The 24029-nt window shown below is 50.5% G+C and overlaps 1 protein-coding gene across 1 annotated transcript in view; it reads left to right on the top strand.

The window, feature by feature from the left end:
- The first annotated feature begins 7325 nt into the window (after positions 1-7325).
- MFSD4A (major facilitator superfamily domain containing 4A) overlaps positions 7326-24029 on the top strand; it is a 35990-nt gene continuing 19286 nt past the window's right edge. Inside the window, exons 1-3 of the mRNA XM_084611518.1 lie at positions 7326-7772; positions 16299-16497; positions 16662-16901. Coding sequence (XP_084467644.1) covers positions 7543-7772; positions 16299-16497; positions 16662-16901 — 669 coding nt within the window. The 5' untranslated portion in view covers positions 7326-7542. The remainder of the gene's footprint in view (positions 7773-16298; positions 16498-16661; positions 16902-24029) is intronic.

Genomic DNA, 24029 nt, shown 5'->3' with positions numbered 1-24029 from the left:
AGAGGGGCTTGCCCACAATAGAAACCACAGGCAATTCCAGAGCCCCTGTTGTCTGAGGATCTCAAAGTGCCTCCCAGATAGTTCACGAAGCCTCACAAAAACCCTGTGAGGGGGGTGATGATCTGAGATGGTTTAACTGAGGCAAAGCACAGATATGGCTCACCCATGACTACCCTGCAAGTAGAGGGCAGAACTGGGAATAGAACCCAGGTATCCTGGCTGCCATTGCCCTGGGAGCCCTGACCACTAAACAGTGCTTACTCCTGGCGCTCAGAGCTGTGTGAGCCACAGCCGTTTTTAAACACCACTGCTAGCCGGGTTTTGACCCAGGTCCTGGACTAATTTGGGGACTATAATATGCCGCTGAAAAGAAATCCCAGTCCACAGTGCAGTGCTGAGGGATCCCATACTGGAGCCCAGCCAGCTTCACTCATGTTCAAACAAGGTTGCAGCTGACACAGGTGTGACGCATGGTCAGGTGCTGTATGATGATGTTTTGTTTGTCAAACTGGTTCTGTTCTGTCTTTGTTTCCTAATTGCTCCAGTCACACGGCTGTGGCAGTGGCTGGCAGGGTACTGTTGGAATGTAGTCCTGAATCTGGGTCTTTCCCCTGTGGGACTAATGGGAGTTTGGTGTACGAGTTACCCAAACAACTCTGACTTCTTCTAATGAGCTGAGCCTCATTAGCAGATCTATTTTTGTTTCCTTTTTTGACTGATGGCTCTCCCCTTGGGTGCGATCTTCTGCTGTCCATCCCCAGATAACACACCAATAGAGCCCACTGGAATTTTTCTGACAAACTACGGGATTTAGTTTTCAAGGGACAATGTTTAATCTTGACTAAATTTTCTGATTTGTCACTGGGAAAATTCAAAGTAAAATGTTTAGTCTTGGTTGAAGATGTTGCAATGTTTCACTCTGATGTTTCTGAACTGGAATTTTCCCAGGCTTTTTGGTATTTTGACTTTTGGGGATGAAAACAAACATAGAAACATTGGACTTTCCCATGGGATAGAAATGCCATTTTCTAAACAGCTGCCTGCCAGTGATTCTACACAGCATGATCCACCCAGCTTGACCAAGGATCTGTTCATATGGGTTGAGCAAACCACTTCACTCTCTGTGTCTCAGTTTATCCATCTGTAAAATGGGGATGATATTTACCGTCCTGAATGAGGTATTGAGACTATTTTCCCTTCCCCCACCCATTAAAATGCAGCCACCCCTGGGAAGGAGCGTGGTAGCTCTTTAACAGCACAAAGCAATAATGCAGAACAGTTTCAGGTTGGTAAATGAGGAAGAATTTTTAATGCATCTGAAACTGCAGAGGGAATTTAGATGAGAGGAATTATTCAAATTGGATGGCCGGGAAACAAGAGTCATGGGATCTTTAATGACCAGACCATGATTTTAGTGTTACCTTTAACCAGGAAGGTGTAATCTAGGGCCAGACATCAAAGTACTCAGCACCCACAATTGGACCAGATTTTCAGAGCATCTAGCACCCAATGTGCTGAACTGTTCTGAAAATCTGGCTGATAATTTCTCCAGAATATGACATTAACGTGCAGCAGTCCTAGCTGCCCATGACCATTCATTCCCAGAGTACAAGCACGGATACTGAACGTGTGCATTCTGGAGGAATTCGACCCATTGTTTGAGAGTTTCCATTGTATTGTGGGTAAAAGAAACACAAAGTCTTTTCTCATTAAGTTTCGATGACTCTGGCTGGGTGTTTCCATTTCCACACAAATTCGCTTAAAGGTTCTTAGGTTGGCCATTGCAGCAGTTGAAAGGGTTTGAAGTTCACGCTCAGTGGGCATGGGGGAAGCACACACATCTCTTGTTCTTCCCGCTGTGCCACTGTATCTGGCTGCAGGCGCAGTGCATCAGTGTAGGAGTACTTGCAAGGATATTGGCCCTGACTGGGCCTGGATCTGTGGATCCCTGAAAAGGGTTGAAGGGAAAGGACAAAGGAAGGGCAGCAGAGCTGGGGGAGGGCGTGCTGTACCCCATAGAAGCACAGGCTTTGCAGGCCACATGCTCTTGTGCCTGTGAGTTCATAAAGAGGGGTAGGGTTCCTCAGCCAGGAGCGTCAGACGGGAAGTAGAATGCCCGGTGAGCACCCTAGTTCTGCTCCTGGGGATGTACTGCCCCAAAGCCTTGCAGCCTTCATCCCTAAAGGTATTTAGGCACCTAACTCCCATTGATTTCAATAGGTATTTGGTATTTAAATACCTTTTCTGAGCTGGGCCTCAGCCGAGCCCAAAAGCTAATGGGAACTCCGAGTGAACAAGCACCCTCCCTTGCAGAGGCACCTATCTTGCAGCTGGTCCTCGGGCAGGTGAGGGCTGGGACCTGCTGCCTGGAGTGGCCAGAATGTTCAGAAGTTGCTAGTGATTCTGGGTGGTTCCCAGGCTGCGGTACTGTGCTGGGAACCCACAACTCCAGATGACGTCGATGCTCGCTCAGCAATTCTGAAAAAAAACAAGTGCCAGGCATCCCGAACCACTGGCCATTTCTGAATGTTTTGGCCAGTGTTGGCAGGAGCTTCTCCATTCGGGGTCTCTGTTCCAGTGCTGGGACGCTAGTCAGCTCTGCCAGTAGTCCCCATGTCCTGACCTGCGGCATCCCTCCCTACTCCGCTGTCTGAAGACAGGCTGTCCTGTCCCACTGCTGCTGGGTTTGTGAGCAAGAGACCAACCAATCCTGCAGCTGGGCCTGGGAGGAGAGTCCAGCCAACGCTGCTGTTTGTTTTCACGGTTTGCACTGGTGTCTTCCCAAGTGAAAAGCTGAAACATACTGCCCCACAGAGCCCCGCCTTCATCAACCCCTTACGTAAGCAGTGATTTCCCCTCTCCTCCAGAGATTCGGCTGAGGGAAGCAGCACCAGCACCATAACAATATTAGATTGAATGATGACAGCCAGCTTCCTGCTTGGAGCTATATTAAAATACAGTCATGACAAACCATGGCCCGTCACAGTAAGCCAGCAATCACCCCATCCGCCACAAAGAGGACCACGTCTGGACAGGGGAGGCTGAAACAGGCTTTCATGCCTCATGCTCCCCAAACAAGAGGGGCCGAGGGCAGCAGAAAGTGAAGAGACGATGTTGCTTAAATACTCAGCTCTCTTTGAGCCATGTTAGCAAACATCAGATAATGTTGTTGGCTGTAGGTCTGCTGCTATTAATAATTCATTCTTGGTTTTACCATGCAGTTCACAGCAGGCCCAGAAACGTGGCTGTTCATTCACTATCCGTACAAAATTGATCCCAGGATTTGAAAATCAGCGAAAGTGTCTCTTTGTAAAACTAGTTCTGCTATTAGATGCAGGCCCTGGGGCTACCATTATATGTACTATGAGTTACTCAGTACAGGGGCTCAGCCCACTGGGGACATTAGGGGGTTTGTGTGTTCGTATGCAGACAAGCCTTTACAAACATATCTTCTGTCACCTCCCTTATCAGTATTGCTTAAAATGGCCTGACATTCCCAGGACCAGTGCTGGTATTTAAATCCTTACTTGCTAAGGCCATGTCAGATGTAGCTGGAATTTGAAATGTGCTAACCGTGACACCGAGCTTAGACATTGCTTTTCATTTGAAGCACCAAAGGGTTGTTATCTCCATTTTCCAGCTGGAGAAACTGAGGCACGGCGTTGCTTAAGGTGGTGCACTAATTCAAAGCTGGGAAGAGAACACGTGCCCAGTCTAGCTCCCCGTCCACTGGTTCAATAAAATTGGATCAAATACAGAACTGATCCTGGCGTAAGATACAGGACAGATATAAAACGAATAGATTTGTTTCCTCATTCACCATCTGGTGTGATTAAAAGCAAAATAGCTGAAATCCATCATTGTTCATACCAGTTCAGCGTCCATACAAAAAATGTCTATAGCGTTTTTCTTCTTCCAAGCACTATATCACTTCAGGTCTCTCAGAAAACAATCTCCAAGCTTTTCCCACAGGGTTTGCGTAGTGTGTGTAAAATGCCTGGCAACTTTGGAAAATATTGCTATAACTTAATACTTGACAAGCAGCCAAAGTGCAGAATCCTGCACTTAGGAAGGAAGAATCCCATGCACCGCTACAGGCTGGGGACCGATTGGCTGAGAGGCAGTTCTGCAGAAAGGACCTGGGGGTTACAGTGGATGAGAAGCTAGATATGAGTCAACAGTGTGCCCTTGTTGCCAAGAAGGCCAACGGCATATTGGGCTGCATTAGTAGGAGCATTGCCAGCAGATTGAGGGAAGTGATTATTCCCCTCTATTCGGCACTGGTGGGGCCACATCTGGAGTACTGCGTCCAGTTTTGGGCCCCCCACTACAGAAGGGATGTGGACAAATTGGAGAGAGTCCAGCGGAGGGCAGTGAAAATGATTAGGGGGCTGAGGCACATGACTTATGAGGAGAGACTGAGGGAACTGGGGTTATTTAGTCAGCAGAAGAGAAGAGTGAGGGGGGATTTGATAGCAACCTTCAACTACCTGAAGGGGGGTTCCAAAGAGGATGGATCTAGACTGTTCTCAGTGGTACCAGATGACAGAACAAGAAGCAATGGTCTCAAGTTGCAGTGGGATAGGTCTAGGTTATATATTAAGAAAAACTATTTCATGAGGAGGGTGATGAAGCACTGGACTGGGTTACCTAGGGAGGTGGTGGAATCTCTATCCTTAGAGGTTTTTAAAGCCTAGCTTGCCAAAGCCCTGGCTGAGATGATTTAGTTGGGGTTGGTCCTGCTTTGAGCAGGGGATTGGACTAGATGACCTCCTGAAATCTCTTCCAGCCCAAATATTCTATGATTCTACTTCAAACTAGAAATAACAAACTTTTAACAGAGCGGGTGGTTAACCACTGGAACAGACTACCACGGGAAGTGGTAGATTCTCCATCTCTTGAGGTTTTCAGATCAAGCTGGGATGCCTTTCTGGAAGAGATGCTTTAGCCAAACACAAGTCATGGGGCTGAATACAGGATAACCAGGTGAAATTCAATAGCCTGCATTATACAGGTGGTCAGACTGTTATTTATTTATTGTGCCAGGTGCTGTACAAACACAGAACAAAAAGACCTGCCCCATGGAGCTTACCATCTAACATAAAGCAAGAGACAACAGATAGATACAGACCAACAGGAGGTACAAGGAAACGTTGAGATTATATTGGTCAGCATGACAAACAGTGGTCTCAGTTCACCAGCAGCCTAACTGTGGTCAGATTTTTTATCAGCATTCTTGGGGATCTTAAGGAGGGAGTTGAAGGTGGATAAGGAGGTAGCTGTGTGGCAGTTTACGGGAGCGCCTCCCAAGCGGGCGGGGCACCATGAGAGAAAGTAAAGCACAAAGGGGCTTGTTTGAAAATGTAACAAGTGGATGACAGATGCTCATTGACCAATAGGAGGCAGGAGTGGACCTTTTGATAGTGGAGGAGAGAAGAGCAGTAGGGTGGAGACAGGCTGTGAAGGGTATGGAGGACAAGGAGCTTATGTTTGATGTGCTAAAGAAGAGGTGACATGGTCAACAAGACAGGCTAAGAAAAGATCTGCACAGCAGCGTTCTGAAGGGATATGAGTGAGGCAAGGCTAGAGAAAAGTAACTGAGACAGCAGACAATGCATGTCTAACAATCCCTTCTGGCTTTCAAATCTCTCTTCTCAGCCCTTTTACAAACATCCTGACAAACTTCCCTCCATGCTGTCAATAAGAATCATTATCCCCATTTTACAGATCGGGAAACTAAGGTAGAGAGAGGAAAAGTTTTGTCTACAATGAAAAGTTATGATGTGGCAGAATCAGGACCTGAACCCAGAGCTTCTGACCACCTTTCCTCTGTGACATGGGTAGGTTACCTGACCTGCCTAGTAAAAAAAAAAAATGTGAGCGGCGGATAAATCATTAGGGTGCAATTCGATTTTTTGGCTCTGCCACTGACTCACTGAGTGACCTTGAGCAAGTAACTTCACCTCTGGGTGCCTCCGTTTTCCCAGCTGTAAAATAGGATAACACTGACCTATCTCACAGGGAAGTTGAGAGGTTTCTTTAATGGTTTCATCTTTCACTCACTTAACAAACAAGGGAGTTCTCTCACTAGCCTGTGCCTATTCATTAATGTTTCCTTTCTTAGGCTGCTTTTGTTTATTAACTCAAAGTCTTTTGGATACAATTTTCTGAGTGAGCTGGGAAATGAGGGCCTGATCCTGAACTCCTCAATCAGTCCCAACTCCTATTGGCCTCCCGGGATGTGTGACATGCTAGCAAATGAATGTAACGATGAAGAACCAGGGGTCAGGTGCAGTGTGGATTCCCCACGCTCTAAAATAACAACCTATTGTGCAAACTAGAACCGACAGGCTCTGCAGCAGCATTCCTAAGCCATGCCATAAAGCTCACGCATGTCACGCTGACACATGGGCCAGAACTAACCCATCCAGCCTGGCTGGACTCTGGGACACTGCTTTGCCTGGGGAGAGTGTTCGAACAATCACTGGTCAGGGGCTAAATGGGTGATCAGCTTTACTACTATGGGCATGGGGCTAAAGTTAAGCGGATGCATACATGTTTGCAGGTGCAGGGCCTTAGTGGGTTTTCTACTTGCTGTAAAGAGCCTTTTAAGCCACACTAGGGGAAGAAGAACCCCAGAACAAAAGTGGGTTTGTTTTTTCCCCCCTGGGTTTCTTTTAAAAGCCTCCAGACAGGCCATGTAAAGGGCGAAGGGCCTAGAAACTAACCCAACATTCAGCTGGGTGGCCTCCCTTCTGAAAGCCTGAGCCATGAGCTCGGGACCCAGGCTGCTGGAGCCCTCCTGGCTGGCACTTCACTGCAGCCCAGCCCAGGGGTGCAGGGACAATCTGTGTGTGGGGGGGGGGGGAGGCTGAGAGCCACTGAACCAAACTGTAAACCCCGCACATGATGGAAACCGCTTCAAGCCAGGGGGGTGCAAAGGCAGCGCCCCTAGTTCCAGCACCTGTGGCCTAGGCTCCAGCAGGGCCGGGGCCAGGGCTGCTGGGCGCTCACATTTCCCTTTGCTGCAGCCTGACGGAGCCCACGATCCAGCGGCCAGAGGGACCTGCCCCAGTGCCTGGCCGGGGCGGGGATTTCCCCGCTTTCCTCCTTGCACAGGACCAATAACCCAAATCCCCGGTCTCCGCCCCCCACTCTACAAACTGCTGCAGCCCCGCAGCTCCTTGCCCAGGCTCCGACCCGCTGGCCTCTGGGCACCGCGGCGAGCCCGAGCCCCCGCCCCCGCCCCGCTGCTGCCCCGGGAGGCGGTGGCCGCTGCCCCCCGGGCCCAGGGGCGGGGCCAGCGCCCGAGTCCAGCAGCGCTGCCTGCCCGCGCCAGGCAGATCCCCGCTGCCCGGGGAGCGGAGCGCCGGCTGCAGCGAAAGCGGAGCGACTCCGGATTGCCCGGGGAGCGGGAGAAGGGCTCCCGGGCGCATGAGATCCGGCGCGCTGTCCACCCGCCGGCCCCCGCGCTGAGCCGAGCCCTGCCCGTGGCCGGGAACCCGCTGCGGGCGGCTCTCCTCGCCGGAGCCCGAGCCCAGGATGGTGTGGGATGAGCGGGTGGCTGCCCTGTTCCGGAGGAACCTGCAGCCCACCCTCACCTACTGGAGCGTCTTCTTCAGCTTCGGGCTCTGCATCGCCTTCCTGGGGCCCACCCTGCTGGACCTGCGCTGCCAGACCCAGAGCTCGCTCTCCCAGATCACCTGGGTCTTCTTCTCGCAGCAGTTCTGCCTCCTGCTCGGCAGCTGCCTCGGGGGAGTCTTCAAGAGAACGTAAGGCCCCCGGCGAGCTCAGGGCCCCCCCGATCAGCCTCACACCCCCCCCCCCTGGCCCGGGGGCCATGCCGGCTCTGATCGAGAACCGAGCGCCTGCCCTGTCCCCCTGCTCACACCACCTTCCCTCTCCGGCCAGCTTCGGGACCCTGAACTTCCCACGTGGCTTGGCTGTAGCCTCCTTCCCGGCGCTGTATGGGGCCTTGTGGGGACGCTCCTTTCTGTGCCCCCCTAGGTCAGCCGGGAGAGCAGGGCCCTAGTTCAGGTTGTACCGTCACTTTTGCTCTAACAGCTCCAATTTTTATTTCATGTTCCTCCAGCAGCTTGCAACTCTCCCCCTTCTGGCTTGAGACGCCCCATGCGTGGGCTCCACGTCTCCGGTCCCTATTTCACATCACCTCTGAAAACGTGTCTTTCATTTCTCCTCTTTTCCCTCTCTCTCCACTCCCCCCTGACTTTCTCTTTGCTTTTGTCTATTTCTCTGATTGCGGTATGGAACTCAAAGCATCTGGGGAGACAAGTTGTGTGAAAGATCCTGCACCAGCTAAACCCTTTGTAATGGACCCGTAGCCCTCACTCACCTGAGCAGTTCCATTGAAGTCAGTGGAATTGCTCATGAGAGTAAAGGCTGCAGGTTTCATTCTGTAGGAGCCTGATTCTGTACTTGGGTCCATCCAGCTAGTACCTCGCTGCATCCATGTGGAGTGTCATTGATTTTATTGAGCTCAGTGCAGAGATGGTGCATGCAGTGGGGAAACTGCAAGTCTTACTCCAGACTTCCCAATGTATTTATTTAACCCAATCGTTTAAAAACATTGTGGAAAGCCTGTTTTAATAACCCCAGTGTCAGCAATCACACTGTTATCTTACGCACGGGGAGGTTGGCCAAACAAGATTCAACCTCAAACAATAACACTCTAAACATGAAGTTGCTACAGGGTTGAAGAGGGTACAGTCCGATTTCAACTTCACACAAGGCATGTGTGAGGGACAGCAGCATTCTTCACAAATCACTGAGGCTTCCAAGTGCAGCCAGGCAGGGGATCAGTAGCAAATCTTGTGTTAAGATCTCGCTTAAATAGAAAACGTGCAACAGCACTGTGAGAGGTTTCCACACAGACGTGGACACTTGGATGTGAGGACAGCTATTGCATATCAAAATCAGCTGATTATTTACCATCTTACTGATCCCTGTAGCTGACTTTTGTAGTCTCTATCTGTATCATTATTTACATGATACTCTTGTGGATATAAAGTGTTTGTTTTGAAACTGTTCTCTTGACTTATGAAGGAGGCATTCGGTAGATAACTCTGATTAGTACCTGTAAATAGTCTTGGAATTAGAATAGAGGGGCAATTGCCATCCCAGCCGGCGCTCCCGGAGCTGCATTGATGGCATTTTGAGCAGAGGAGCCAAGGGCTGTATGTACTTGGAGATGATTGTACTTGGAGATGTCCTAGAGGAGATCAGCAGAAGCATCTTGACTAGGAGACCGAACTACTTGCCAAGTCAGGGGTGGTGCGTATTGGAAGGGGACGGTGCGCGGGAAGCTTGCCCAGCCTGTGATATGGATAGTGGATTTCAGATTCCCAGGTCAGTATCTTTTGCCAGCACTTAATTTACTGCCTGTGTGTTCAAAGGTGAGATTATGCAAATACAGACCAATGATTGCTCAGTTGGAAATGCCACGTTCATGTTGATATGCTTCTTCCTGGTGTCCAGCCTGTGCTGCATGGGCCTTTTAGGGTTTCCCTAAGAATGGATTTTTGGTGTCTTGGATTTATAATCCTGTGCGGGGCAAAATGAGCAACCCCCTCCTGCCTTAATAAACCAGGGCCCTGTTTGTGGCTCTTCAGTGCACGGGCAAGATTCTTAAAACGGTTGCTGACATTCTTATTGGGAAGTGGCAGGTATTTTGGGCAGTGGGGGGTGTTTCCCATGTGTCCGAGGTGCACTGAGCAGCATTACAGAGCTATCTTCAAAATGTGCCATGGCACTCGACTTTACATATATTAGATATTAGCTATTTAAATCACAACGCCCTGCTGCAGTTGGTATTATCGCTATTTTACAGATGGGCAAACTGAAGCACAAGGTGGTAAAGTGACTTGCCTGAAGTCACCGCTTGCTAGAATGCTGCATGGTTATAAAGGCTAGAACTCAGGAGCTCCTGGCTCCCAGTCCTGTGGCCAGAGCACTAGTCCATGCCTCCTACGGTTCAGAAGGTGATAGCTTCTACTAGAGCTTGCTAAGGCCCCATTGACATAACAGTCAAAATCAAGCAGGAGACCTGGCTCTAATTTGTAGTGCAGATGGCGTCTAGGCTTTGTTTCTTATATGGGCTAAATCCTAAGACATGGTTCTGGTTCTGTCTGCTCTACAAAATGGAATGTTATAATCAAGTCAGGGGATAACAGTGCTGTTAACTGGGCCACTGGTTGTAACTGTAGCATAGATGGGGCTCAAGATGGCCTTTCGTTCCTCTAAGCAGAGAGCTGAATTAACGCTGGGCCAAACTCTGAGCTTGTGTAACCCCACTGAAATCTAGACATTTGCAGGCATGTAACAGAGCAGAACATGAGCTACTGTGCCTGAGTTGTTATGAAAATATCAGTCTTGTACACCCCTCCTACTGATGCTGGGAGCTGCCCTTTCGTCTTACTCTTGCAATGTGCTACACTGAAACTGTAGGGCGAGAAATGCCCTGTATAACTGAAAGGAACTAAAATTGTGAGCCTTATTCATAAGACTGGCATGTTACTGTCTTATGACTCAGTGTGTTTGTAGTTTTTATATTGCACCGTGGTACAGAGTTCAGAAGAATATAGCTTTTAGAAGATGACATGAACAGGGTATTCTCTTGCATGGGTGGTAACAGCTTTTAAGCCTATTGCGCACCCTGGATCACACCCTAGCACTACCTTAGCTTTGTTAGAGAGATGCTAAATTATATGTCAGATCCGTTAGGGTAAAGGAGGTCTATGCGCATCTTCCAGTTGGCTGGTTGGCTTCTTGTAAGCAGCCCCGTAGCTCACTGTGGCTGGAAATGCATTAAAGAATCCCATTTTATTGTGTTCTCTGGACCGGATTATCAGATGAGCTGAGCACAGTGGGTACCCGCTGAGAGCTGAGCGCTTGTGAAAATCTGGCCATAAGTGTCACACGGGGAGCTGGTCCGGGTGGAGCCTTTCTGCAAATCTGGCCCTGATTTAGGTGCTTGAATAGGAGCTGATCTCTTTGGAAAATCCAGCTCTGACTGTGGGTGCTGAATGCTAGGAAACCTGGCCCTGCGCTCTTTTGAGAAGCTCTTGTCTCACTCTCTGCTTACCCCCACCTTCCTCTGTTCCTCTAACTTCTCCTGATGGTTGATTTGAATACTGGGTCCTGCCATTATTAATACTAATATCTTATTTTCCCCCCTCCACCTTGCACTCCTCTGTGCTGCCCTTCCATTGCCATCTAGTCTCTGCTCTCCTGCCGCTCCCATTGCAGTGGTATTTGGGCGCTCCCATTGCAGTGGTATTTGGGCGCTCCCATTGCAGTGGTATTTGGGCGCCTGTGCCCTTGTTTGCCTTTTCAGCGGCTGCGTCTGTGCTGAGAGTTGGTAGCGTTTCTCCCGCTGTTGGCACAGCACCGAGCTAGCCCCACTGAGGCTAGCCAAGCTGGGGGTGTTAATGTGGATCGGCACAGGCATGTTTGGCCCTGTATGGTGTAACCCTGCTCAGGCTTCCTCGAAAGGTGTGTTCCCCAAGGTGGTCAGATGAGACGAGATTCTTCAACTTTCCGTAATCCTAAACTCTCTCCCCTCTTGGCGCCTGATCCTGCTCCACTGAAGCCAAGGCCTGTGTCTGTCACTAGGGAAGGCAACAGTGGGAAACACCAGGACTGGTCCTACAACCACTTCCTCCTCCACCCTTCCCATCTTTCTAAGGTTTTTGTTTCAGCGTCTCCTTCATTTGGCGCCATGTGTGGCTCCAGTATTGGGAGGGACTGCGGGTGACACATTTGTATAGTGTCTTTCATTCCTAAGCACCCTGGGAAAGCTCTCTGAGCATTGGGCCTGACTTTGCAGGGAAACCGAACATCTGCGGCTCATAGGAATTGCCAGGCGGACTTAGACCCGTGGTCCATCCAGCCCAGTATCCTGTCTCTGACAGTGGCCAGCACCAGCTACTTCAAAGACAGTGCGAGAAACCCTGCAGTTGACGGAAGTAGGATAGTCTGTCTCCCTGTGAAGGTCTCATCGTACCCCATCATTATGAGACTGGCTGAAACCCTGAAGCATGAGGTTCCATATCCCTTCCCCTAGCTCCCCTTGGCTTCAACAAAACGTGGACACTTCTGAAAATCAGATTCTCTGTTTGTACAGGAATCCCTTCCCCGCAGTGCAATGCAGCCTCGGGGGGCGGGGGGAGAGGTAGCAGATGTTTATGCAAGGCAATGCTCCACAACTGGTTAGCACAGGTTACCACTGTATCCCACTGCAGCCAGATGTAGGGGAGACAGAGAGTTAACTGTCTGGTGAGGTGTGCAATGATTTTTCATGTTCAAGACCTGGGTTTATGTCATGCCTGTTACAAAGATATAGGGAAAGAGCTGAGATTTTCAAAGGAACCTAACAGGTTAGACATCCAACTCACACTGCCTTTCAGTGGGAGTCCAAATCCCACCTTTGGTGTTGAGGAGTCCACTCTTCAAACTTACCTGAAAGCAAATGACTTCATTTTGGATTCAGTGGCTGGAAGAGAGCAATTCCTTCATACTCACTAATGCCAGAGTTGGGGATGTGGGGGTCGATGGGTGCAATGCAAAGTGGGTTCTCTTGGTGCTTGCTCCGGGGGCTGTATAAAGAAGCGATGGGATCATTAGTGGTATGTTTCTGGAGGCACACACTTTTGCTATTTAAAAAAAAAAATCTTTTTAGTGCTTTTTAAGGACATGAAATAATTAGCGATTAATGTTTAACTCCAGTAATGAATGCACTCTCTAACCAAGCCGAGGCAGCTCTGCAGTTGTTTTGCTAACACTGCAGAATATAAAAGGCACTTCTGGGATCTCTAGGTGCATGTTTCTACCATCTCATATTCACTGGCTGCTAATCCCTACAGTTCTCTTCCCCAGTGGGCTCTTGCCATACCCCACGGGTGCTGCCTTGTACCTCTTTGGCTCCTTTCTCTTATTTGCCTGTTGTTTTATTCCATGGCCTTTTGTCTTTGGGGTTTGTTTTTTCTTTGTCTTGTGAATTTGCTCATGGGGATCAGGGTTTTAAAAAGGGCTAAACTGCATGAGAGGCTGGGTTAGTGCCCTGCAAAATGTTGGACCCTCAAAAACAATTACATTAGTTTTTTAATTTGAATACATGGAGCTGGGCTCCAAGATAAAATGTGTCTGAGAGTCCAGAATACCAAGTTTATGCCATCCAGCAGAGTAGGAAAGTAAATTTGCACTTAGGTCTGTTTTGCCCGAGGATGTCAAAGTGTGTTATAAACTATTCAGCCTCATGCACTCTGTAAGGCAGGAATTACCCTCATTTTGCAGATGGGGGAACAGAAGTGCAGAGAGGAGAAGGGGTCTGTCCAAGGCCAGCCCGCCAGCAAATAGCAGTCAGGACTACATAGCAGATGTCCTGGCTCCTGGCCGGCTGCTCTAGGCAACCTGCTTTGGAGAATGGATTTTGGTTTCCACAGCCCTTTTCAGCCTCTTATCTTAAAGCCCTTGGCAAGGCAGGGAGATAGCTACAGACTCAGCATTCAAATGAGCTTGGCGATCAGCTGCTGCCCAGCCGGGAGTCTTACCTGTTGAGCGACAGGGGGCAGCACGTTGGCTAGGACACACAAGTTATTCCCCTATGACCCAAAACACTCGCCTCAGCGACCCCCAGAAACGGGCCCAGGGTCCCTCTGATCCGGGTCTCCTCTCTGCAGCTGCGTCGTCGTGAATGGCCCAGGTGTCCCTCTGTGCTGCCTGGCAGTGGCAGCTCGGGGTGGGGGTCGGGGGAAGCTGTGACTTGTGACCCAGAGATGCTGCCCCCAAGCCAAGCTGCTCCCCAAGGAGACGTGGCTGTGGATTTCCTCTGTGCTGTGAGTTGCTTGGGAGCGAGGGGAATGGATTGTGCATGCAGACGATATGGTTTGCATGCCTGTGCGAGGGGGGGCTTGGCTGTTACTGCTGATCCCGCTCTCTGTCTCCAGCCAGAACTGGAGTGGCTTGCATCACCCAGCAACGCCCCCCTCTGGTCGGTTAATGAGTGATGCTTTCATGTGCCAAAGGGACCAGCCCTGCTCCATCAGAAAGCTGTGGGTGCCTAAAGGTGGGGAGAGGTGCTAATTGGGATGCGATCTCTCCAGGGGGACCTGTCTGTGCTAGCTGTTCTCTGCTGAAGTTTTACAGTCTCACATTTTGCTACTCTTGGTCTTTTCAGTGCTTTGCTGTCTGGTCTCTGTTTCCTTCCTTCCTTCCTGCCTTCAGACTTGGCAGCTTTGCAGCGATGCAATGCCAGCCTGGGCTCGGTTCTCTAACTCAGCGAGCTGGCCGGCTCTCAGCTGACAGTGAGAGCAGCCTTGCTCCCTGTTTAGCTCATAGCAGTCCGGACAGAAGGCAGGGAGTGGGCTTATTACCCACAGGATCTGTGACGCGATGCACTTGCCCGCCTTATGCTAAGGTCCTTTAAGCGTTTCCAGACCACTCGCCTGTGGGAGTGCCTAGGGAAGTAGGAGTTCGGGACCTTTTCAGTTGGTTACAGGGGAAAGACTGAACAGGTCCTGCTGTTGTGATGAAGAGGTGATCCTCACGGGGGATGTAACCAGACTGTGAACGGAGGAAGGGATCCACTGGGGAAGATGGAACTTCTGGCACCTGGGTGGGTTGTAGCTGGGGCTTTGGGGAAGGTATTGTAGGAATAGCAAATATTTGTTATGGTAGAACCCAGAGGCCCCAGTCAGGACTGTGGCCCCACTGTGCTAGGGCTATCCAAGCACAGAAAAGAGACAGTTCAGCCTCTTACAGTCTAAGCAGAGGTTAGGTCAGATGTATTATGATGTTAAAATGATCAGTAATGGAAACAGTTGATACTGAACCTGGTATCAGTAGGTTTCAGAATTAACACTCACTGAGAGGACCACAGCAGGTCACGACTCCTGGAGCTCTTGTTTCAGGCTGTCTGCAGACTCAGGCTGGCACTGCTGCACCATTTACACTCAGGTCATGGTTGGAAGGCTCTCTTCACACCTGTCCGGTCTAGAAACTTTTAATTTCAAAAGAAACTTGAGAGTCTGCAGCAAATAATGGACCTGCAGCGTGTCAGATACACACGAGGCTGGGTACAGTCTGACTCCATCTCATGGTCACAATGTGCAATATAACGCTTGTGGTGTAGAGGGGCCCTAGCGGAGCAAAACCCTCCTGAACAGAGGGCACGTCCCACTGGCTTGCAGCCTGTCCTCTAGCCATCCTACAACCATTAGGTACCTGGGTAAATTCCACTTGATTAAAGAGGTTTCAGCCCTTGATGTGGTGATCAAGGTTATCACCTCCCCTCCATGCAAACATTGGGTGAGATCATGGGATGTGGGCACGAGAACCTTTAACGTGGTGCCTGGGGCTGGGTGTGCAGGGCAAAGCTTGGAAGAAAGCCTCAGACGGGCGTCCTGCTTGCTCTGTGGTGGTGCAGCCAGGAAAGGAAGGAGGAAGGATTGAACTCCCAGAAGGCAGGTTCTTGCGGAGAGCCAAAGTTAGGGCACGAGACAAGCCAAATGGGGAGACGACTAAAGCAATAAATGAGCTGTTGAAATCAGACATTATGGTGCCCAGGACCCTAGCTGGGTTATATGTGGCCTACAGGCAGCAGCAAATAGAGCACCATGTCATGTTTAAATAAAAACGGAATGGATGTAGCTTTTCCTAATGTGACATCAGTGCGATTGGTGGTCCTGGGGGCTGGAGACTGCCCACAGCACAGGTGCAGCATGGTCAGCGCCATAGTCTCCCTGCCAATATGCCCCCTCTGGGCCTCTACAGGGGAGCAAGGAGTTAAGTGTCCATGATGCATTCAGTCCACAGTGCCTCTGAGACTAGCAAGAGATGGGGGTGGCTGGAGGGATAGGGTAGTGATGGGACATATTTCTGTGGCCTGTGTTGGACAGGAGATCAGACTAGGTGATTGTAATGGTCCCGTCTGGGCTTAACATGTGTGGAAACCATGCTAAGGGCCACATCCTGCCTCCCTGCAGCGTAGCTGGATCCTTTGTCCATTGTCTGATCAAGGAATATCCCTCATAATCCTTTCCCCACCATGTGCTGAATGGTAACGTAGCCAGCGTAGTGAATGGTACGTGCACCATGGGCTGATGTGCCATGCTCAAGTGACTCCGAGTGCACGGGGGACGGGGCAGGCCTGTTAATAGACTAAGAATGCTACTGCCAGGGGATAGCTATGGGTGTGTCCCTAGTGAGCAGGTTCATGTCATTGCTGGACAGGGCTCTCCCCAAGGTAACTCTGTCCCTCTGTTTCCCCTCTCCCTGCTCAGGTTGTCTCAGTCCCTGGTCGCCCTCTTTGCGTCGTCCCTCGCCATCTCTGTGGTTTTTGCCATCATCCCTCTCTGCCACAATGTGGTGGTGCTGGCTGTGGTCATGGCCGTGGCGGGACTGGCTATGGGATGCATCGACACCATCTCCAACATGCAGCTAGTGAAGATCTACCAGAAGGACTCGGCCATCTTCCTGCAGGTGAGGCAGATGCGTTGGCTTCCCCTTGGGGCAGTTCTGTCGGGACGCGGCAGCTCTTGCTGTATTTCTGTTGTCAGGTCTCGTTCTTTCAGGAGGAGGTTCCAGCAGCTTCCCTGCAGGGGAGAGCAGAAAATTAACCTCTTGGCATTTGTCCTTTCTTCCAGGCCCTTCACTTCTTTGTGGGGTTCGGGGCCCTGCTGAGCCCACTGATAGCTGACCCTTTCCTCTCGGACACCAACTGCATCCTGTCTAACTCCACGCTCAATGCCACCAGCAACCTCCCTCACATCCGCAAGTCGTTGGTCCCCCACCATCCCGGCAACCTGTCGCAGTACGAGCTGCCAATGAAAGGGATGGTGGTGACGCGCGTGTCCTATGCTTTCTGGATCATGGCCCTGATCAACGTGAGTATCGTGGCGTGGTGGACCAACGGGAGTCCTCTGTGTCCCATGCCTTAGCTCTTCCTCTTGTTGTTCCCGCTCCCCTCCGGGCACCGCGGTTTGCCTGCCTCCAAGCAGCAGCGGGAAGCACCAGGGCCAAAGAGTCCCTCCAGCAGCCAGGCTGGAGTCGAGGCTGTGGATTAGCTCCGTGGCCTGGGAATAAGTAGGCAGGAGAAGAATTCACACCCTCTTTTCTCATAGGGAGCTCTCCAGGGCCTAGCTGAGTTACTGAGGCCCAAGACTGGGCCATAGGGACTCAGTTCCTTTGTGATTTTACTGTACAATTGAGGGCCAGCACTAAACTGTGAGGGTTAATGCTTTGTGGGATGGTGACTTTAAGGCCCTGTCCCCGTCCCATTGCATCCTGACCTGGAATCTAACAGGCAGTGAGATGCGGGGAGCCACTCCATGCCCCCGCCAGGAACTAGATCCCCTGAGTGGTCATTGCCCCAGCACTGGAATCCAGTCCAGTTCCCAGCTCTCCCCTCTCATCCCGCAGCCATACAGGGCCCCCAGGTTGGGGGTGGAGATCACTGCAAAGGTCGCACTGGCAGCTCAGCCATCCGGCACGGGTGACTGCGGTTGGTGAATGTTCAGACAGGGAAGTAGGATTCCTGCCAGCAGCCCCCTCGGAGCTTTCCAATTTGCGCCGGACACTGGAACCTCTGTGTGAGGGCCCCTCCACTACCCGCCCCCGTCCCTGCTCACCCCATGCAGGGCAAAGGTTTAATAGGGTTGCTGTGGTGTTTCCCAGCAGCTATCTGGGAAACCTGGATGGCTTGGGATCCTGGGCCCTTCCATGCCCTCAAGGCTCTTCTGGTGTAAACCTCCCACATGCCCAGCCTGGGCCTTTTCCCTGGGAGATGGGCAGCAAGGAATCCGCTGTCAGCCCAGCCCAGCTCCTCTCGCTCGCTCAGCCGTCTGGTCCTCGTGTGCCAGGCTCTCCCCTGCGGCACGTTCCTGGGGTGGCCCGGACCAGCTGTTGATCATCACCCTGTGGTGCAGCCAGACTTCCCGCTCGTCACTGATGTGCGGCCATGAGGGGGGAGCTGCGCGTTTGCCCTGAAGGGGAGTGTGATGCAGAATGTGAAACAATAAATCCTGTTCTTCCCACCTGATGCCGAGACCCAGAGTTCAGCAGGGCCAGGGCAGGGCAGTGCTTGAATGGGAGACCTGGAAGGAGCAGGGAGGGTGCAGTGGGAAGCTGTGTTAATGGTTCAATAGGTGGCATTTTTCTATCTCGCACTGTTTGCAAGAGTAGAGGTTTTTAGCCCCAGTGTCCTGGCCAGCGACCAACCTAGGGACCTGCCTCCTGCCTCCCCCACTCCACCCCCCCCCCCGCAACCCCTCTTTTGGATTCAATAGTCTTCACTTCCTGTCCTGAGGACTGGGATTGGTTAGATTCACACGTGGTCTGGTGCCAGGAGACCGTTCCTAGAGATCAGTGAAAGGATTAGTGGGTTTGGTGTCTTGCAAACGTCCACGGGGAGACAAGTGTTGTAAGTTGCAAGGAAGCTGAGAGCCCAGCTCTCCATCAGTGGATGTCGCGTTATTCTGGCCTTGACAAGTTGTACGATCTCTGACCTGGGCTTACCCTTTCAGACTGCCTGAGGGCTTTCCCCCCCTACTTCAATTCAAATGGATATTAAGGGGTCATCGTCTTGAGAGTCTGTTCAGCTAGCATCCACTGCGCTATACTCTCTTGGCGCTGAGGATCTTGGCTTTCCAACGGCATGAAGCAGTAATGCCCAGTTTGTCAGAGATCAGCTGCTGAAAATGGCACCTGAACTGAAATGAGAGAAGACAAGATGGTATCTAGAATGACACGGCTTTGCCTTGTCACCAACTGGGGCTGGAAACATTCTGACGTTACGATTGTTTTGTGTAGCACCTCCAGGCCCCAGCTGAGATCAGGCTGTGCAAGGTGTATTGTGAGAGACAGTCCCTGCCCTGAGTAGCTTGCAGTCCAAGTAGCCCAGCACAGGTAGGAGACAGGGAGCAGTAGTATCCCTGTGTGACCGGTGGAGAACTGAGGCACAGAGTGTTAAAGTGATTTGGCTGAGGCCCCACAGGGAGTCTGTGGCAGAGGCAGGACCCAGATCTCCTGAGTCACAATGCCTTAACTCCCCACCCTGTCGGTATTTCAGCAGAATGGGTCAGTGTGATGTTTCCAAGTAGTGCTCAGAGAGGGAATGTTAATCTTCACACGCAGCAGTGAGTCCCAGACATGTGTCTCTCCATCTGCCCCCGGAGACGGAGTCTGGCCATTCTCGGGCAGCGAGCCGCACTTGAGTTACAGCTGGAATACACTTGCAGGAAATGTGCTCAGTTGGCTGACGCCATGTACACACCAGCTTTTGCCTGTGAAACAAAGGGGTGTCTCGCACTCTTCTCACCAGGCAACCAGATCTCTCCTTCTGTACCGCTGGTCTCAAGCCCAATGGCCGGCCTGGGTAAGGGGCTCATGTTTTCCTCCACCCACTCTGTTCTGATACCCCTGACGTACCCTCTTCTCGTAGACCGCCAAAGCTGACGGCCTCATCCTCCCGCTGGGGCTGAGTGCCCTCCCTGGAGGTGCTAGCCGCAAGAGAGTCAGTAAATGATGCTGATCAAGCAGATGAGCACTTCCTGTCTGCCTGCTCTTTAACCCATCTGAGCTCAGCTGTCCAAAGCAGGCTCTGACCCCAGGGCTCAGTAGCAAGCAGTGCAGGTAATCCATAGGGCTGGATGGAGTGCGCCAAAAGAGAGGAGACCTTGTGGTTAAGGCACTTGACTGGGACTCGGGTGTTCTGGGTTCCGTTCCAGGCTTTGCCACAGTCTGACTGTGTGGCCTTGGGTGAGTCACTTCAACTGCGTGTGCCTCAGGCCCTCCTTTTTAATGGGGGGAATGGCCCTGCCTATGAGGAGAGGTTGTGTGGATGCGTTCATTAACGATTGTAAGGTGTTTGGATAGCATGGTGGTGGGGCCAGAGAAATTCCAGGAGAGAGAGAGAGAGAGTGATGATAATTCTCTGCATCCCTGTGGCACCATCCCTCGAAAGATCTCAAAGCACAGCCATGAGTGGTGGGTGAATTCAGTTCATTTTATTTATCTCTATTATTTCCATGTGCTTGCCAGGACAGTCCTGCTCTCCCAGAGCATTGACCGCGGCTGCCCACCTAGCCAAGCTGTCTAAGATCCCATCCCATTCCCTCTCCCAGCCCCAGACTGAAGCGGGGAGCAGCCCGTGGTCCCAGTACATACATGCTGTGCTAGGCAGGGGAACAGGTGTCTTCAAACCATCTTGATTTGTCCATGTGCTTATAAACCAAAACACAGCTCAAGTGCATCTCACAGCTGGTGTTCATTAGGCTGGGGTCCAGGCAGCCTGTTTGATGCACTTCTCGTTGCATCAGTGAAGCAAATGGTACAAAGCGAGAATGTCATTGCAGAAGAACTCAACGAGGTGCAGCCTCCTTCGGGTGAGAATCCAGTGTTACTTACCTCTAACTCTGGGTCTGCTGTGGCGGGAGGTGTCCTCTCTATTTTAGCAATCATCCCTGATCATCCGAGTAAAGGCTGCAGTTAATGTAGGCTTTGAAGTGCAGAGGCAGTGCTTGATGGGTTAGTTTTTGTTGGGGCCCAATCCTGTTCCCAGCGAAGTCAATGGGAGCTTTGCTGTTGATTTCATGAGGAGCAGGACTGGGCCCCAAACGATGTCTCAGTTCAGATGTTCTGAAATGGCCTCTAGAATTGTATTCACCATTTTCTTTGCATCCTGGTTTTTGTGCATGCAAACTCGGGGTGTCTCTACTGCAATCACAGCGTGGGACTGCAGCTCGAGGAGACCTGCATGAAGTTAGCTCGGGTCACGGAGCAATGAAGCTGCAGCAGCACACACTTCAGCATGGGCTGTGTAAACCCACCTGAAGCCCTGGATAACCCAGGGGCTAGCCCTGAATCCCAGGGCTAGCCCCTGCTTCGTTACTGTGATACCAGAGCAGAGCTAGGTAGATTAAAGCCAGCGTGGGTATGTCTATTTGAGCTGCCGTCACATCCTGTGATTGCCGTATGGGCATACCCTCAGAAACCACATTTGTGCACACCAAGGAAGAAGTGTGGTGTGTAACTAGTTGACTCACAAGCACAAATCCAGTTTGCACTTCCATCAGGGTGGGGTTTTCAAACATGCAGACTTGGGCTTGAAAAATTGTGGATGCAAAAACGGAATGATGTCCACTGGAGGCCCATTTAGTGAAGCCCTCTTTGAAACTTAGTCCTTTATGTGGCATGAGACGTTGGTAACAAATGTGAAGGAAAGCTGGGAAGCAGGGCACACCTTCTGTAAACTTCTTGGGGTGTGTGTTTGTCTCCTGCCAAAGTAGCGTCCTTATTCTCTTTCCCTAGTTGTCCTATGGCACAGGGACGAAATTTGGCCTTCCTGTTGAATTATATAATCCAAACCAGTAATTTTAGTTTAACAAGAGCAGTGTGAGATTGGGATTGGCACGGTCTCTGCCACATTTCAGAGAAAATACGGGCATAATCTGGGCAAATAGCTGGAAGGGATCTGGTTAGATTGAAGGCAGAAGGTGGGAGGAGATACTAGCCTCATATAGGGAAACTTTATAGTTTCCACTTTTCTCTTCAATGAAGTTTTTATCCCTGATGAAGGGAGATAAATCCAGATCTCAAATACTTTAGGAATTTTGCATTCCGGAGTTCCCAAAGCAAGTTCTTCTCTTTATGCATCCCTGCCTTGCCACCAAACATGCTGAAAATCTTTTTAGATGGAAAGAATCAAACTTTAATCAGGTTAATATATGTAGCTTGGAAAAGGGGTGATCACACCACCCCTGTTTGAATGGTGTAAACATCAAGGAAAGAGAGAGAAACTAATTAGTACAATGAAATTGGGAACAAGGGGATGAAATGAAGTAGGCTTTAGAGGTGGCCGAAAAACTTTTGGCTATTTTCCATTGAAAAATGCAGTTTTGTCAAAATCTAAACATTTTGGGGGGAATGTGTCTTAATGTGACACCATTTCCTATAGGAAAAAGTCAAAATGAATTGTTGTGACTTTCTTGTTTCAACTTTTATATGATATTAAAACCCTAATATTCCTGTTTATTGTATTACCCAATATTTTGTGTTATGTTTTGAAATGATCAAAAACGAAACATTTGTGTCTTATCAAAGCAAAATGATTCAACATTACCAAAGTGTTTCGATGGTTTTCAATCAAAAATGTTCAGAACCTTCATTTTGCAGGAGATGTTGACATTTCAGCTTTTCGTTCTGATTTGAACAAAAGCAAGATTCAACGCATCAGGGTTCTCCGCAGAATGGAAACTCCATTCCCGCGTTGGCAGTGCAAGTTCCTGAGGGTGGGATCTGTTTGTCTGTGGGGTAATTATCCCAAAGGAACTGGTGGAAGCTCCTTTGCTCGGGTTCTTAAGAAGAAGGCTGGGGGTAATCCGTGCTCCGGGAGGGAGATTGGCTGAAATAGAATCTAGAGATGGAAGAGAGCTATGATTATAACTGCATTTGCCGCCTTGATCAACCAATTTATTGCGTTTTGAATAAAGAGCCAGTTGAGACAAATTGAGGGGAAGTTTGGTCCAATGATTGGGGTTCTACCCTGGGACTCAGAAGAGCTGGGTTCAGTTCCCTGTTCCACTACGAACTGAGTGTCCTTGGGCAAGTTACTTAGTCTCTTTGTGCCTAATTCCCCATGTCTAAAATGAGAACAGTAGCAGTGCCTACTGTCCAGGGGTGTTGTGAGGATAAATAGAGCAAAGATTGTGATACACTCACATATTTTGGTGATGTGGGCTATAAGAAGTCCCTAAGAGAGACCAGGAGAGAGGAATAACACCTGAGTTTATTGAGAGCTGATGCAAAACAGCAAGATCAGGAGAGAGATTCTGACCGCTTCCTTAGCAATGCAACCCACCAACATTTCCCAGCAAGAGGCTAAGCTGAAAAAAACTCTGGGCCAAATTCATTGCTGCTGAAGTCTTGGGATTACCCCATGGAAGAATGAGCCAGGAACCAACTTTCATTGCCTGGCTGTACCCCGAATGGCTGGCTCTGCTAGCTGCTTGGGGAAGCAGGAGCCTTTCCAAAGGTAGACTGAGCCTTGAAAGGTTATCCTTTCAATGAGTGTTACCACATCCATGGGGGTGCATCTCCAGCCCCGGGGGTGGGGCAGTTAGCCATGTAACACCTGTGTCTGCTGTCTGTTCCTTTATAGTTCTGTTTAGGATCGCTGCAGGGTATAAGGAAGTCTCATTAAACCATGTGCCAAGCAGCCCAGGTGACCAGTGTGTTAGCCTAAGAAAACCAAGCCTCTCCAAGGAGCAAGTTCCTGTAATAAACGCCTCGGCCCTGCCCCATATATCTTGGCAAACAAATCACATCCGTGAGCCAACGCTGCTCCTCGCTGTTTGCCCTTTTCTGGTGGAACATAGGGAAATATCAAAGGAGGACAGAGGGCAGCTGGCTCTATAAGACACTTGGCTGGATCAGGCAAGCAGCATAAGCGCGCTCCAGAAGGTGCGAGTAACTAATGAGAAATCCCAGGGTAAAGCCTTAGGGACCAGTTTGTCCCCTTGTGTGACTCCACTAAAGTCAGGCACTTTGTGCCAGGGGTGAGTTTGGCTCCTTGCTTAGTGAAACATTCCCTTGCAAAGCTAGTGTGGTGATCTCTGTTTGCTCGTCTGACCAACGAGCTGCTTCGATTGGCTGACTCCCCACCCCATGCACTCGCCCTCTGCTGGTTTGAGTGACATCAGCCTCTCCCACACCGCCTGGACGTTGCCCCAGGCTGTTATCCAACAGGCCAGGAGCTGGTTTAAGATCAGAGCCGCCTCTGGGGATCGGGAGCCTGCTCTCTTGGTTCCCCCATTGTCTGCACAGAGCCCCTTTCCGATTGCTCCTTCCGCTTCAAATGCCCAATCTCAGCGGCAGCCGGGCACACCGGTGTCCTGACTTCCGGCACAAGGCTAGGAATCAATCCATGCTTCAGCAGGGCCTTTCCCATCAGTAGCTGTTTGCTGTGGTGGGTGTAATCCCATTGATTTCAGCAGGGCCAGGATTTCACCCTGTAT

This window comes from Lepidochelys olivacea (genome assembly GCF_965140295.1).
Source record: "Lepidochelys olivacea isolate rLepOli2 genome assembly, chromosome: 21".
NCBI lineage: Eukaryota > Metazoa > Chordata > Testudines > Cheloniidae > Lepidochelys > Lepidochelys olivacea.
The sequence above is the reverse complement of the archived record's forward strand: the minus strand, read 5'-3'. Positions and strand labels throughout refer to the sequence as shown.